A 12,499-nucleotide genomic window follows, 5' to 3' on the forward strand; every position below is an offset into this window, starting at 1 on the left:
TCCTCCCAGCCACTGCCAACTGCACAGGCGAGGGAGAGCAAGTCACACCGAGTTTGTTTTCAAATGCTTTTCCCAACAAACTTCCCCTTTCTCCTGTATTTTTATCGTTTTAATAAATATCTTCTCATTCGTTTTAGACCCAGACTGAAAAATGTGGACAGAAGTACCGCACAGCAGCTGGCAGTCACAGTGGGAAATGTCACAGTAATTATCACAGACTTTAAAGAAAAGACTCGCTCTTCATCCACGTCGTCTTCTACAGTGACCTCCAGTGCAGGATCAGAACAACAGAATCAGAGCAGCTCGGGCTCTGAGAGCACAGACAAGGGCTCGTCCCGTTCCTCCACGCCCAAGGGGGACATGTCGGCAGTCAACGACGAATCTTTCTGAAAAATTGCACATGGAGTTGTGGAAACTATGAATCAGGGTATGAAATTCAAACACTCCACCTGCCCACGCTGTTCAAATCCTGGAGAGCCTCTTCTGTGCTTGAACACACTTTCTCGGACATCGACCTCTTGCCGATGCAACCAGGATAATTTCTGCTTGCCGTGGGCATCTGGCCACCAAGGAATTTCTCACCCTAGTGATTACTCTTGACACTTTTATGTATTCCATTGTTTTATATGATTTTCCTAACAATCATTTATAATTGGATGTGCTCCTGAATCTACTTTTTTATAATATCTGCTGTGCACAATTTTCCATGAACATGACAACTTTTTGTTTTGGGGTAGGGAGTGGGTGGGGTGGGAAGGGGGCTTTATTTATTGCATTCACAAACTCCATCCTCTTTCAACATATCCTTTTTAAGTTCAGTTCTTCTTCCAGTTATACTGTGTACTATCAGTTTTGATATAAATTATATATAAATATATATATAAATAAATATATATAAAGGGTTATTTGAAACCAATACATGGAAACGCTGGTGCTTGAAACACTGTGAAGTGATAAAACAAAATAATTGAACCGTTCAAGATCTGGGACAGTCCCCTTCTGTGAAAGTACTGAAACTGAAATGGAACTGGTCTTAGGTGAAAAGTGTTCCTGAAGGTTTGAACCTGGATGGGACCTGTTCTCTCTATTGTTCCTTCCCCGTTTCTTCCCTACGCAATGGCTAAAGCGGACTGGACACGGTTTTAATGGTTACAGCTTGGGATCTGGCATGAGAGAGGTGTTTCCCCTAGGGTCACTCAGGTTGGTGATGTGCAGGTCCATGCCCAGCTGGAGCAGAAGCATTCCCAACCAGCCCGCTGGTGTAACACCCCAGATCCGTGTGTTTGGTTCCGTGAGCGTGGCTGTGTCCTGCATAGCCAGTCCCACCCGTGTTGGTGTTGTTAATGAATTGCAGCCAGCAGCCTCAGTCCCCCAGGTAACTGGAGCTGGAGTGGTTGCTGTGGGTTGAAGGGAGCCTGGGAGCAATCCTGGGCTCAGCAATGGAGCTGGTGCTCGCTGCAGCCGCGTGTGGGTCGGTGCTTGTCAGCCCTGTCCCATCTGTCCCGTCCACGCTGTTGGGGTGGCTCTTCTTGGCATCCATCTGTGTCCCAAGAGTGGTTTCTGAGCAGCATTTTGTCCAGTGATGGGCTTGTCAGCATTCAGACACTTCCGAGTCTCCTGCTGTGGGAGCAAAAGTAGGAAAAAGTTTTCGTGCTGGCAAGTGAGCGACGTGTGGCTCATGCTCATGACCAGCATCTCCTTCATTCTTACTCTAAAGCTATCCAGACTATGATTTCTTTTCCTGGCCTGTTAGTGTTGCTTTACAGTTTACCTTCCATGCATTATCCTGCTAAAACACTCGGCTGAAGAGGTGAAACAAACTCTTGTTAAAAAGCAAAACAAACCCCAAACCTCTTCGGCTTTTCATCTTTATTTAGTGGCCCCAGGGTGCTTTGCAGTAATTTCAGGCACAGAGGCTGTGGCTTCATCTGACATCAAATGCATAACTTTTGGGCATGATGAAAGAGGGCCACATTTTGACAACTTTGTGCCTGCTTGTTATATTATGAATTATTTGCTTGGCAAGAGAAATTTCTCTTTGTGAAGGCATCCGATTTAAGATTTCTTTTAAAATCTGTGTGGTTTTGAGTAGCAGATGTAGGTTCCTTTCACACTGGTGACAGAAATGTGTGAGTAAGGGATCTGGTAGGGCCCCTGCTTGAAGGCATGTGCAGTGGCAGTGCCTTGGCAGCAGTGGTTTTATTCTGAAGTTAGCATGGGCACCCCCAACTTAATTCTGCTTATATTCACAGTATAGGCTGTCTTTTGTAAGCATTTTTAAAAGTATTAAAGAACCAAAGGAAAACAGATGCTTCCTATGAGCATCAAGACAATTTATTATACATAGTTTTAAATACTATGAATATCTCAATCCACATTTTAACATTAGTGGGATATTGCAAAGACATTCCTTTTCCAGTTTTTACTATTCCTTTAAGGGTCTCAGGGAGGGTAAACTGGTCAGCCATATTTATTTATTTTACTGAAATGTATTGGAATAATTTTTTAAGAGAGATTTTTTGAAGATGCCCCTGAACTTGTATATTTTGCACTGCTTTATAAATGATCCATTATCAATTAGGCTTGCGTGCATCTCGGCCGTGATCCAGCCAAGAGCGTGAGCGAGTGGCCGGTCCCGCTGGCCTCAGCAGGGCTCATTCTGGTGCTTCAAGTCAAACCACGTGCTCACCTTCTTTGTTGGATCTGGGAATTTGTGCAAAAAAAAAAAAAAAAAAAGAAAAAAAAATTGCATTGTGTGTACCAGGAAATTGCTTCTTTTTCAAGTGAAACTAGACCTGTAGATCAGTTGAAAAGCTTTAACGCCGTACCCAGCTACTCGTGGTAAAGTCGGTAACATCTGTCCCTTTGGCGTGCCTCCTCGATGAAGTAGCTTGCTACAAACAGATGGGAAAATTTCTTTGGAACGAGTGACCTGTAATTCTGCAATCAGTTAGGAAGTGCTAGCTAAGCATGGAAGCCCCAGGCTGACCCGTAGCTGTTGTGGTTTGAAGGACAGCGTTTGCTTTCACCATTTCGGGAGTTGGCGTTCCCGCGGCACCGCGGGCGCGGTTCCCTCCGTGCCCTGGGTGGGGAAGGTGTTCCAGAGCCACAGCAAGCAAACACTAGCGTAGGGAAGGACCAGATTCACGGTGTTCAGTGGCACAGAACGCAGGTAAGTGAAGCACAGTGTTGCGATGGCAAAGTTTGGACTCTTACACAGACACACACACACAGACACCGACACAGCTTGCCTGACTCGCTCAGTTGACGTAGTTCTGCAAAGGAAAGGTGACAGCGTTTTACACCACCAGGCTATTTATTTCAATTGGAACTTTGCTTCAAATTGGACAGACCCAAAATTTGGCAGCAGCTTCTGTGAGTTTATTTCCACTGAGATGTTTTCACCTGCCTTACCAAGATCATTCTCAGTCTACTTTTTTAAGCTCTACCATAAACTTAAATTATTGAAAATTTATTAATTGCTGACTATATAATAACCTTTGCTTGTATGTAACCGAATGGTTTTAAGAGCCAACATTTAGAGTATGACAATGGAGCTGAACAGTTTTTAATGCGCAAGCAGTTCTGTTCTTGTGTATGACTTGTAACCTTAATTTACTGTGTAAAGATGGTTACATTATTTCCTTAGCTTTGTTTGTTGGAGACAAATATAGATTGCTTGTTTAAGTATGTCAAAACATAATCTTATCTTGTGGATTTTTATGTTAATGTATTATACGAGCTCTATTTTTCATTTGCCCAGAAAGACAGCTTGTATAACGCTTCTGAAAGTTTTTCCGCTCTGTAAAGTCTTTAGAGCTGACAGTCCTGTTAGGTTTGTTTTAATCTTCATGCTAAAGTGTCAATGGTGGTTTTGTGAACTGGTCAGAAATTCACAGGTCTTAAATGTTTTTGGGAAATTTATATTGGACACTGCTCTTTGTCTAGCAAATAAAAGATGTTAATATATTCCTGTTACTGGCATGTGCACGACTGTTATTAGAAGCCACTTTATCATTTTCCTGCTTTAAATAGAAATGTCTATTTATGAATTCTGCTTGTAGTTTTTTCACAAATAAAATAGTAAAATTTAATTAAATCTGCAAGCTCTCTTTTTTGGGAGATGCCAGTATTCAAAAAAGGTGGAGAATCCTCTTGCTGGAGCAGCTCCTCAGTTTGTCTCGCTCGTTCCTGAGCCACCACTCGAACACCCACTTCTGCAAACACAGGTTGTGCCCATGGAAAACCTCAGTCAAGTGAGTAAATCCAGTTTGTTCCCTGGGACTCACGACTTGGGGGAGACTTTGTGGCAGATGTGTCTGCAGAATTGGGGTTTCTTGTCCCTGGAAATAATAATTTTTCCCCCTTTCTGTAGCTGCAGGAGTGGCAAGGCTTAGTGCGGAGGATTTAGTGAGAGCCCTTGGGAGTTCCTTTGCCTGTCTTGCACTAACAAAGTCCCAGGAGTAAATTTAATAAAATGTAATTGAGGGTCTAATTGTATTTTTGTTGCTTAAAAATACTGGTATTTTGCAAGTAGTGTTTTGGTCTCTGCCTAGGAAACAAGGTGATGTGAATTACTGTGCTCTTTCTAGCTCGTGTTTCCCCCTCCACCACGGAGATGGGAGATGTGTGATCTAGCTGTTCAAATATGAAGCTGAAATTTGAAAACAAAGCCATGGATAAAATGCCAAGGGGACAGAATCTTTTTCCTAGGAAGAGGAAGGCAGTTCCTAAAGGAAAAGGCATTTGGATACTTTTAGGTATGCTGAGGGAAGTGTGTGTTCCAAAGAGAGGTCGCTTTAGAAAACCCCATGAGCAAACAGACGCTTCAATGCTTTTAACCTCACTTGGAAGCGATTCAGGTGCCTTTGTGCCAAGAATGAGAAGAAACAGGAAAGGTAGTGGTTGTTCTACAGCCCTGAAAAGCGCTTGTTTGGCACGCTCAGGACTGAGGAGAGGAACAGTCCTTGCCTTGAAGAGTGTGCAGTCCCTGTCCTCAACCTGTGACCAGCCAAAACTGCCAGAGGGGCAAAGCATAAGAGCTGCAGGGAGAGGAGGAGGCAGCTTCATCTTCATCACCTTGATGCTTGAATATGAAGGTAAAAGCTTTTATGGAGCCAGCAAAAGACTTCCATGGCAGTGTTGTCTCCCTCAGAGCCTGCCCAGTCACCTTTGCTGGGATTTCAGGTGACTGCTCTGGAAATTCCTTGCCTTGAAGCCACAAGAGCCAAGGGCCACCTTGGAGCTGCAGCTGTCCCTGCCACTGGCTGTCACTGCATGAAGAAGATGCAGTGCCACACTCAGGGATGCGTGGATCCCTCCAGGATGCACATGTTCAGACTCAGGCTGGTGGCTTGCCTGGCAGCAGGCTGGATGGATTCCTACAGCCCCACTCGGTTATCTAAAGGCAAACCTGAGTCTGTAATGCCTTAAACAGAGCAGAGCTGTGAAACTTCTCTTGTGATTCACAAACTGATCAGATTAAAAGGAAACCAGAACAAACTGATCTGGAGAGCCAGCAGGATCTGAAAGGAAGAGGGAGACTGGCTGCATTTTGTAACACCTGGATGCCCTCGTGCCTTTTGTAGTTGTAACAAGGAGAGGGAAATGTCAGGTCTTTCTGCCTTGGCTGTTCCTTGAATATTTACGTGCCCAAGTCTTGCTTGCCTTTGCTCCTGCTGTCAGCAGACACAGCAAGGCTTGTTCACTGTTTTCCCTTACCATGATGGATTGCTTGATATTTGTGTGGAGCCTTTTTCCAGACAGGGTTGGGGCTGATGCTGATTCCAGCTGAACACATCTAATAGGAAGACACTGGAAACTTCAGCTGTGTTTTCTCATTGTTTATTCTCAGCATAGAAAAACCTGCATGCAGAGATCACCAATAACATCAAAAGCTGTTTCAGAATTTCCTCATCAAAGCACTTCACACCACTGCAATTATCCCTCTTCCAAAACTTCCCCGTGGCAGAGCAGGGAAGCCTGTGACAGTGCAGAGCAGTGTGTGCCTAGCTCTGGTCTGCAGTTAGCATTGATAGTAAAGGTAAAAATGCTGCTTTCCTGCAGCCAGTGCTGCACAGCTCAGCATCCCCTGGTGCTCCTCAGACAGGGATCACTCCTCACTCAGCAGGAGCTGATCTGGCAGCCCTGGCTGTGCAGGAAGCACGGAAGGCACGAGCCAGTTGTGCTTCCTAGATGAGGAATCAAGAAACAAATACTCCCTTGTTCTCCTCTGTCTCCATACAAAAAAAAGGGAAAAAGGAAAGAGAGAGGCATTGCTCTCCACCATGACTATTTATTATTCCCAGGATACTGGAATTTCATTACTTTCTAACATCCTTAATTTTTTCCAACCTCTTTTCCTTCATTGTTAGGAGCTGTCAAAAGTGCTCTGACATCCTTTAGAGACTGTTCCGCTTCCCCCCTTCTCCAAAACCGTTCTGAGAAGGGCTGAAAATGGCACAGTGGCAAGTGGAGAGTCCCAGTGTGAGAATCCCTGCTGCTCCACAGCCCTGCCTTGGCAATCCTCCCTTCCTCCTGCCAGCAGGTGAGGCAGAGCCATCCAAAGCTGATATTCCCTGAAATACTGTGAAATTCCCAGTGTATACACACTTGATAACAGCACATCAAAAGCTTTTCTAGGAAGCTTTTAAATTGGCCACAGCTACTGGAGCTGGACAGAGTTTGAGGGGGGAGATCTGAAGTGTTGGAAAAAACCAAGTTTGGGAGCTGAATTTGGGTACAGAATATCCCTGTGAGCAGGGGAGGCTGGAGTGCTGTAGGAACAGCACACAGTGGCCCAGGTAAGTCGAATGGGAATGGGTAAATCTGATTTTAGTTCCTCCCCATGCTGTGCTGTCTGATTCATGTTGCCCAGGAGGTTTGGTGTGGAGTTGGCAGGAGGAGTTTTCCATGTTTGTGTGTGTGTTTTAGGAGGGATTAAAGCTCACAGCACAGAAGCAGAACCACTGAAATTTTAATTCAGCCTTCGCCCAGGAATTGATACCTATCTAATACATACAAGCTATAATCTTAAATGTAGATGGTGTATTTTTACAAAGGCTGCCGATAGGGAAGTAAAGGCATAGTGAACAGTAGACAGCCTACTTGTAAGTGTGGATAGGTACTCTTTTTCAGAGTTCAAGACAGGAAGTAACCACCAGAAAGGGGTGGGATGGGACTGTTGGCCCTAATAGGGCCAACAGTCCCTCCCACCCCTTTTGGGTGGTTATTACTGTCTTGCTCTGCAAACTGGCTTCCACACCAAGTAGGCTGTCTCTGTTCATATGCTTTACTTCCCTATGGGGTTTATAAAAATAAGATGAAGAAAGGGCAGGAAAAAAAGTAGCTTTCCATTAAATTAATTTCTTTCTGATCCAAGAAAGACAAAATCATGGAGCAGCAGAAAGAACTGGTTAGAGCTCAAGGCTGATGCTTCTCTCTGGGTGAGTTAACTTATTTATACATTCTTTTTTTTTTTTTTTTCAAAGGTTTGAAGTGATGCCCATGAGCCTTGAGCTTCCCAATGGCTTTGGGAGAGGCTTCACAGAACCTGGATGGAGGAGCTGCCCCACAGCCAGGGGAAGCCCTGTGGGTGCCTCTGCCCAGGAGCAAACACCTCGTGCCTTCAACCTTTCTCACATGCACACAAGAGAGTCCCTTTTCTTCACTCCCAGCAAGGAGAAGCCTGTGAAATCTCAAAATCTCTCTGCTCAGCCTTTGTGAGAGGTTCAGGCTCTGACAGAATTGACAGCAGATCCTGCAGTATCCCTGGCAGCATCCCTGCGTGCCCCGGAGCAGTGCTTGCCACCGGGACACAGGGGATGGAAATGGATTTAGCCGCTCCCATTGTTCTCCTGATTGAAGGCAAGTTTTGTTGGTGTGAAGTTGAGGAAGGGAAATGCGGACAGGAGCCGGGGGAGCTCCTGGCAAAGGAATGCGGTGGTTCCGGGGCGGGATTGCTGCGGGATGTGACAGCCCGACAGGGCCCGACCTGCGCGACAATGGCACGGGAGAGTGAGTGATGGGAGCCCGGCCTGCCTGCAGAGCGAGCCCGAGCTGTGATGGCACCACAGCGGGAGAGTGGCGGGGGTGCCAGGTTTGGGGAATCGCTGCAGGCTGCTGGCTCTGGCTCAGCCCTGGCTGCTCTCTGTGCTGGCTGCCTCCGCCTTCCCACTCATCCTGGGTGGGTCTGCCATCCCCCTGCCATCCCCCTGGGCTTTGCAGAATCTTCCGTCCCCATGCCATCACCCCTGCCATCCCCCTGCCATCCTCCTGGTCCTGGTAGGGTCTGCCATCCCTCTGGCTTTTGCAGGGTCTGTCATCCCCCTGCCACCCCCCTTGCCATCCCCCTGCCATCCCCCTGCCATCCTCCTGGTCCTGGTAGGGTCTACCATCCCCCTGCCATCCTCCTGCCATCCCCCTGGCCTTTGCAGAATCTTCCGTCCCCATGCCATCACCCCTGCCATCCCCCTTCCATCCCCCTGGCTTTTGCAGGGTTTGCCGTCCCCCTGCCATCCCTCTGGCCCTGGCAGGGTCTGCCATCCCCTTGCCATCCCTCCTGCCATCTCCCTGGCTTTTGCAGGGTCTGATATCCCCCTTCCATCCCTCCTGCCATCCCCCTGCCATCCTCCTGCCATCCTCCTGGCCCTGGTAGGGTCTGCCATCTCCCTGGCTTTTGCAGGGTCTGATATCCCCCTTCCATCCCCCTGCCATCTCCCTGGCTTTTGCAGGGTCTTCCATCCCTCCTGCCATCCCCCTGCTATCCCCCTCCACCATCCCCTGGGCCTTTGCAGGGTCTGCCATCCCCCTGGCATCCCCCTGGCCTTGGCAGAGGAGCCAGGCTGCAGCAGCAGCAGCAGAGCAGCCTGCATTCTCTTTCTCAGTGCTGCACCAGCAATCCTGGAGCAGCTCAGGGTGATGGTCCCTCACCCACAGCTTTGTCAAGCCTTCCTCTCATTTCCTGCCTCAGTTTATTTTACCATGCAGGACCAGCTCTGCTTTTGGGTCCTCATGAACCCATGGATCCTCTGCAAGTGCCAGGAGAGATGGCAATTGTCATTTTCCTTCTGTGCCAAGTTATAAATCCCACAGATTTATACATCCAAAGTCCTCGTCAATCAAGAGATTGGGTCAAAGGCAATGAGTTTAAACAAGGGGGAGGTGACTCCACTGAGAGCAGTGAGGAGCCCTCACTGCTGTGGAGCTCCCTCCTGGTGATTCCCCTGAGCTGGGTGTTTTGTCACTCTGCCCTCTCTGCCAGCCAGAGAAATGGGATTATCTAAAGGATTTCATCAGTGTCCCTTTCCTCCCCACATCCATACACTGTCTGAGCAGCAGGAGCTGGATGGAGCAGGATGTGAAGCTCTCAGACCCCTGGCTGAAACCAGAAGGGAGACCACCATCCTTCCTTGTCCTGGGGAGGAGCCTGCCCTGAGGCACTGGATTTATTCTTGCTGATGTGTTGAGTGCTGTGTTTTACACATGGCTGGGGGTGACTCTCCGTGCAGGAAGGGAGTTTGTGCCTTTTCCTGCAGGACACTGGGAGATGTTTTTCCCAACAGCAGATCAGAAGTTTATTTGTAGTGGGTTAATGACTCTCCTGGTGCTCAACAGGTTCTCCTTCATGTTGGCTTGGCCAGAAGGGGTTGGCATTCCCAAAAGCTGGGATGGTGGAGTGGATCTCAAACAGCACTAAAATCCAGTGATGTTTTTCTCCTTTCTCACTTCTATCTAGCATTAACAATACTCTTGATATCTGGACTAGGGTAAATAGAGATTTTTTAACTGTATCTCTGCATCTGGATTTTTTCCATGTTGCTGGCAAAGCTGGAGGTAATCTGTTCCTGCAGGGACCTGGGATCTGGTCACAGACCTGGTGGCACACAGAAGCAGAGGGTGAGCAGGGAAAGCTGCCTCTGCTCCAGTCATCCCTGGCTCGTCCTGTGTGTTTGGACCCTGAGATGCTCCTGATGAGGCTTTCACAAGCTCTCTCTTGGGGTTTTGGCCAGTGCAAGTAATTCCACTTGGGAGTCTTAAAACTGTTGCCCGCGGAGGCAGAGCTCAGCCTGCAGCTCTGAGTGCATATATCCTTGCTATTCCATGGATTAAAAAAAAATAATAAAATAAACAGTGGTGCTCTTACCTCAGGCTATCCATTAGGAGTGTGATTTAGTGCAGGGAGGGCTATAAAGGCAGTTGATAAATCTTCTGTGCAGCACAAATAAAATCTCTGGCGGGAGGAGGAAGCGCCCTGGATAACGGCACGGGGAGGGAACAGCCCTTTTTCCCTTGTCTAATTAGGCTGTCCAGGAGGAGTTAATATAAAATAATAGATCTGGAAAGCCCAGATCTTCACAGCCTCAGGAAGGACTTCATCCCCTTAAATTACGAGGCTAAGACCTCATTCAGCACTGCTTTGAAGGAGATCAGCTATTCACGGCGGCTGCGGGCGCGGGCGCTGCGTGATTGCAGCATCTTCTGAAGAGAGGAGCTCGCTCCTGTTCCCATTCAATGCTACTATTTTTATCCTCCTTAATTTCTAGAAGGTATTTCCAAGTGGGAAGCAGAGCAGAGAATAGCAGATCTTAACTCTGCCCCGTGTAACAATTGCTGTAAGAAGGAGGGAGAGATGTTTGAAATAGCTTGCGTCTATTTTTGGTGCCACCGATGTGGCAGCAAAGCTCCTGGGGGTGTTTGCAGCCCTTGGCACGCTGAGGGTGAGAGAGAATGGGGTGAGTGGGTCAGTGTCTCCCAGGGGTCACAGGCTCCTGACTCTGGGGCCAGGAGGAGGCCTGGCCATTCCTGGGGATGTTTTGGATGGGCCATGGGGAAGGTGATGCTGGCAGGGAAAAGGGGATCTCTGCTTGGCTGTATCCCCTCCCAGCCCAGCAGAACCCTCCTGGGCCCCCCTTGCCTTTGGAGAGCTTTGATCCTTTTCCATCTGGGAGGCAGAGGAGCAGAGGGACTTAATTAGGTGCAGTTACCTCACCCACCACAGAGCAGCCAGGGCTGCTGGCAGGAGGTCAAAGAGGAAATCCCGGCCCACCAGGGCCAAAGTGGAGCAGTTTAGGGGGATGCCTTGGACCCTGTGCTCTCTCCTGCTGAGCTGTAAAAGGCTCAAAGTCTTCCAGCATCTTGGAAAGGCTGGAGAGCTCAGAAACGACCATCACTGACCCCTGGATTGCTTTGGGGTGAGGGGAGTGCTTTGGGAAGAAGGGAGTGCTTTGGGAAGAGGATAAAAAGGATGGATCCTGGCTGGAAAATTGGGCATTGTGCAAGGAGGCAAATAGGGACAGTGATTTGTGAGTCCCCATTTCAGTTTGTGACCCTGGCCACGCAGTTTTGGATGTGTAACAGGGCTTTTATCTTGTGATTATCCCTTCTGCAGCCACAGCTTTTGCTTCTCTCCATGCCCAGGTTCTCTGAAGCTGCTGAGCACAGCGTTGGCACACACAGCCCTTGTGCTGGGCAGAAGCGTCCTGCTCCACTTGAACATGAAATATAAATCAGAGATCAAGTGAGTTACTGTGCCATGCTGCTGCTCAGGCAATAGGGAGTCTTTAAATCAATCAGGGCCCAAATAAATAAATAAACGTGCAGCAGACATGCTGGAGTGCATGTCTGATTCCTATCAGAGCAGTAATTCAAGGCAGATGCTTGCAGTTCTCTGCTTCCCGCTCTGTTACCTGGGCTGCTGGACTCACAGGAGACAGAAAACAGATTTTTTTCTTTTTTCCTCTAGGCTTTCATTATTGTTGCCAAAGAAACCATTTCATTTGCTTGCCACGTGTGCAGCAAATCTGGTTCAATCCATCTGGATGCCGAGGGATGGAGGAGAAGGGCTCTGGGGAGGGAAGGCTGCAGAGTGCAGCCACCACAATGCCCATGATGGGCTGTGAGCCTGGGGTGCAGCAGGGACACTGCTGCTGCTGCTGCTGCTGCTGCTGCTGCTGCTGCTGCTGCTGCTGCCTGGGGAGGCTGCCAGGGCCCCACTCCAAGGGTCTGACCTGCCCGAGCATCTCCACAGCAGCTTGGAGAGCTGGGAGAGCTGGGGCTGCAGGGCTCATCCCTCAGAGAGCCTCCAGACGCTGCCCCAGGGAGCAGCACCAGCCCTGGCAGTGCCTGCCTGGGAGATCTCCCACCCTCAGGCACTGAGAGCTCCCTGGTTTTCCTTTCAGCTCTCACTGGCACTCGCAGAGAAACATTTGAAGTGTTTGATCTTTCTGGGCTGCTCTCTCCCTCCTGCAGGTGCTGGGCTTGGGAACAGAGATCCCTGGGGTTCTGAGTGTGCCTGGCACCATCCTGCTTCCCCCATGGCTGGCACCATCCTATTCCCTCCTGTCTGGCACCATCCTGCTTTCCCCATGGCTGGTACCAGCCTATTCCCTCCTGTCTGGCACCATCTTGCTCCCCCCATAATAAGCATCATCCTGATCCCTCCTGGTTGACACCATCCTGCTCTCCCCATAACCAGCATCATCCTATTCCCTCCTGCCTG

The 12,499-nt window shown here is 48.6% G+C and overlaps 1 protein-coding gene across 3 annotated transcripts in view; it reads left to right on the plus strand.

The window, feature by feature from the left end:
* The window catches only part of RYBP (RING1 and YY1 binding protein), a 41,267-nt gene extending 37,168 nt beyond the window's left edge, over positions 1-4,099 (plus strand). For all 3 annotated transcript variants that reach the window (XM_074550344.1, XM_074550345.1, XM_014269257.3), the window contains one exon: positions 138-4,099. In XM_074550344.1, coding sequence (XP_074406445.1) covers positions 138-390 — 253 coding nt within the window. In that variant the 3' untranslated portion in view covers positions 391-4,099. The remainder of the gene's footprint in view (positions 1-137) is intronic.
* Positions 4,100-12,499: the final 8,400 nt, after the last annotated feature.

Source organism: Zonotrichia albicollis, chromosome 12, assembly GCF_047830755.1.
Source record: "Zonotrichia albicollis isolate bZonAlb1 chromosome 12, bZonAlb1.hap1, whole genome shotgun sequence".
Lineage (NCBI taxonomy): Eukaryota > Metazoa > Chordata > Aves > Passeriformes > Passerellidae > Zonotrichia > Zonotrichia albicollis.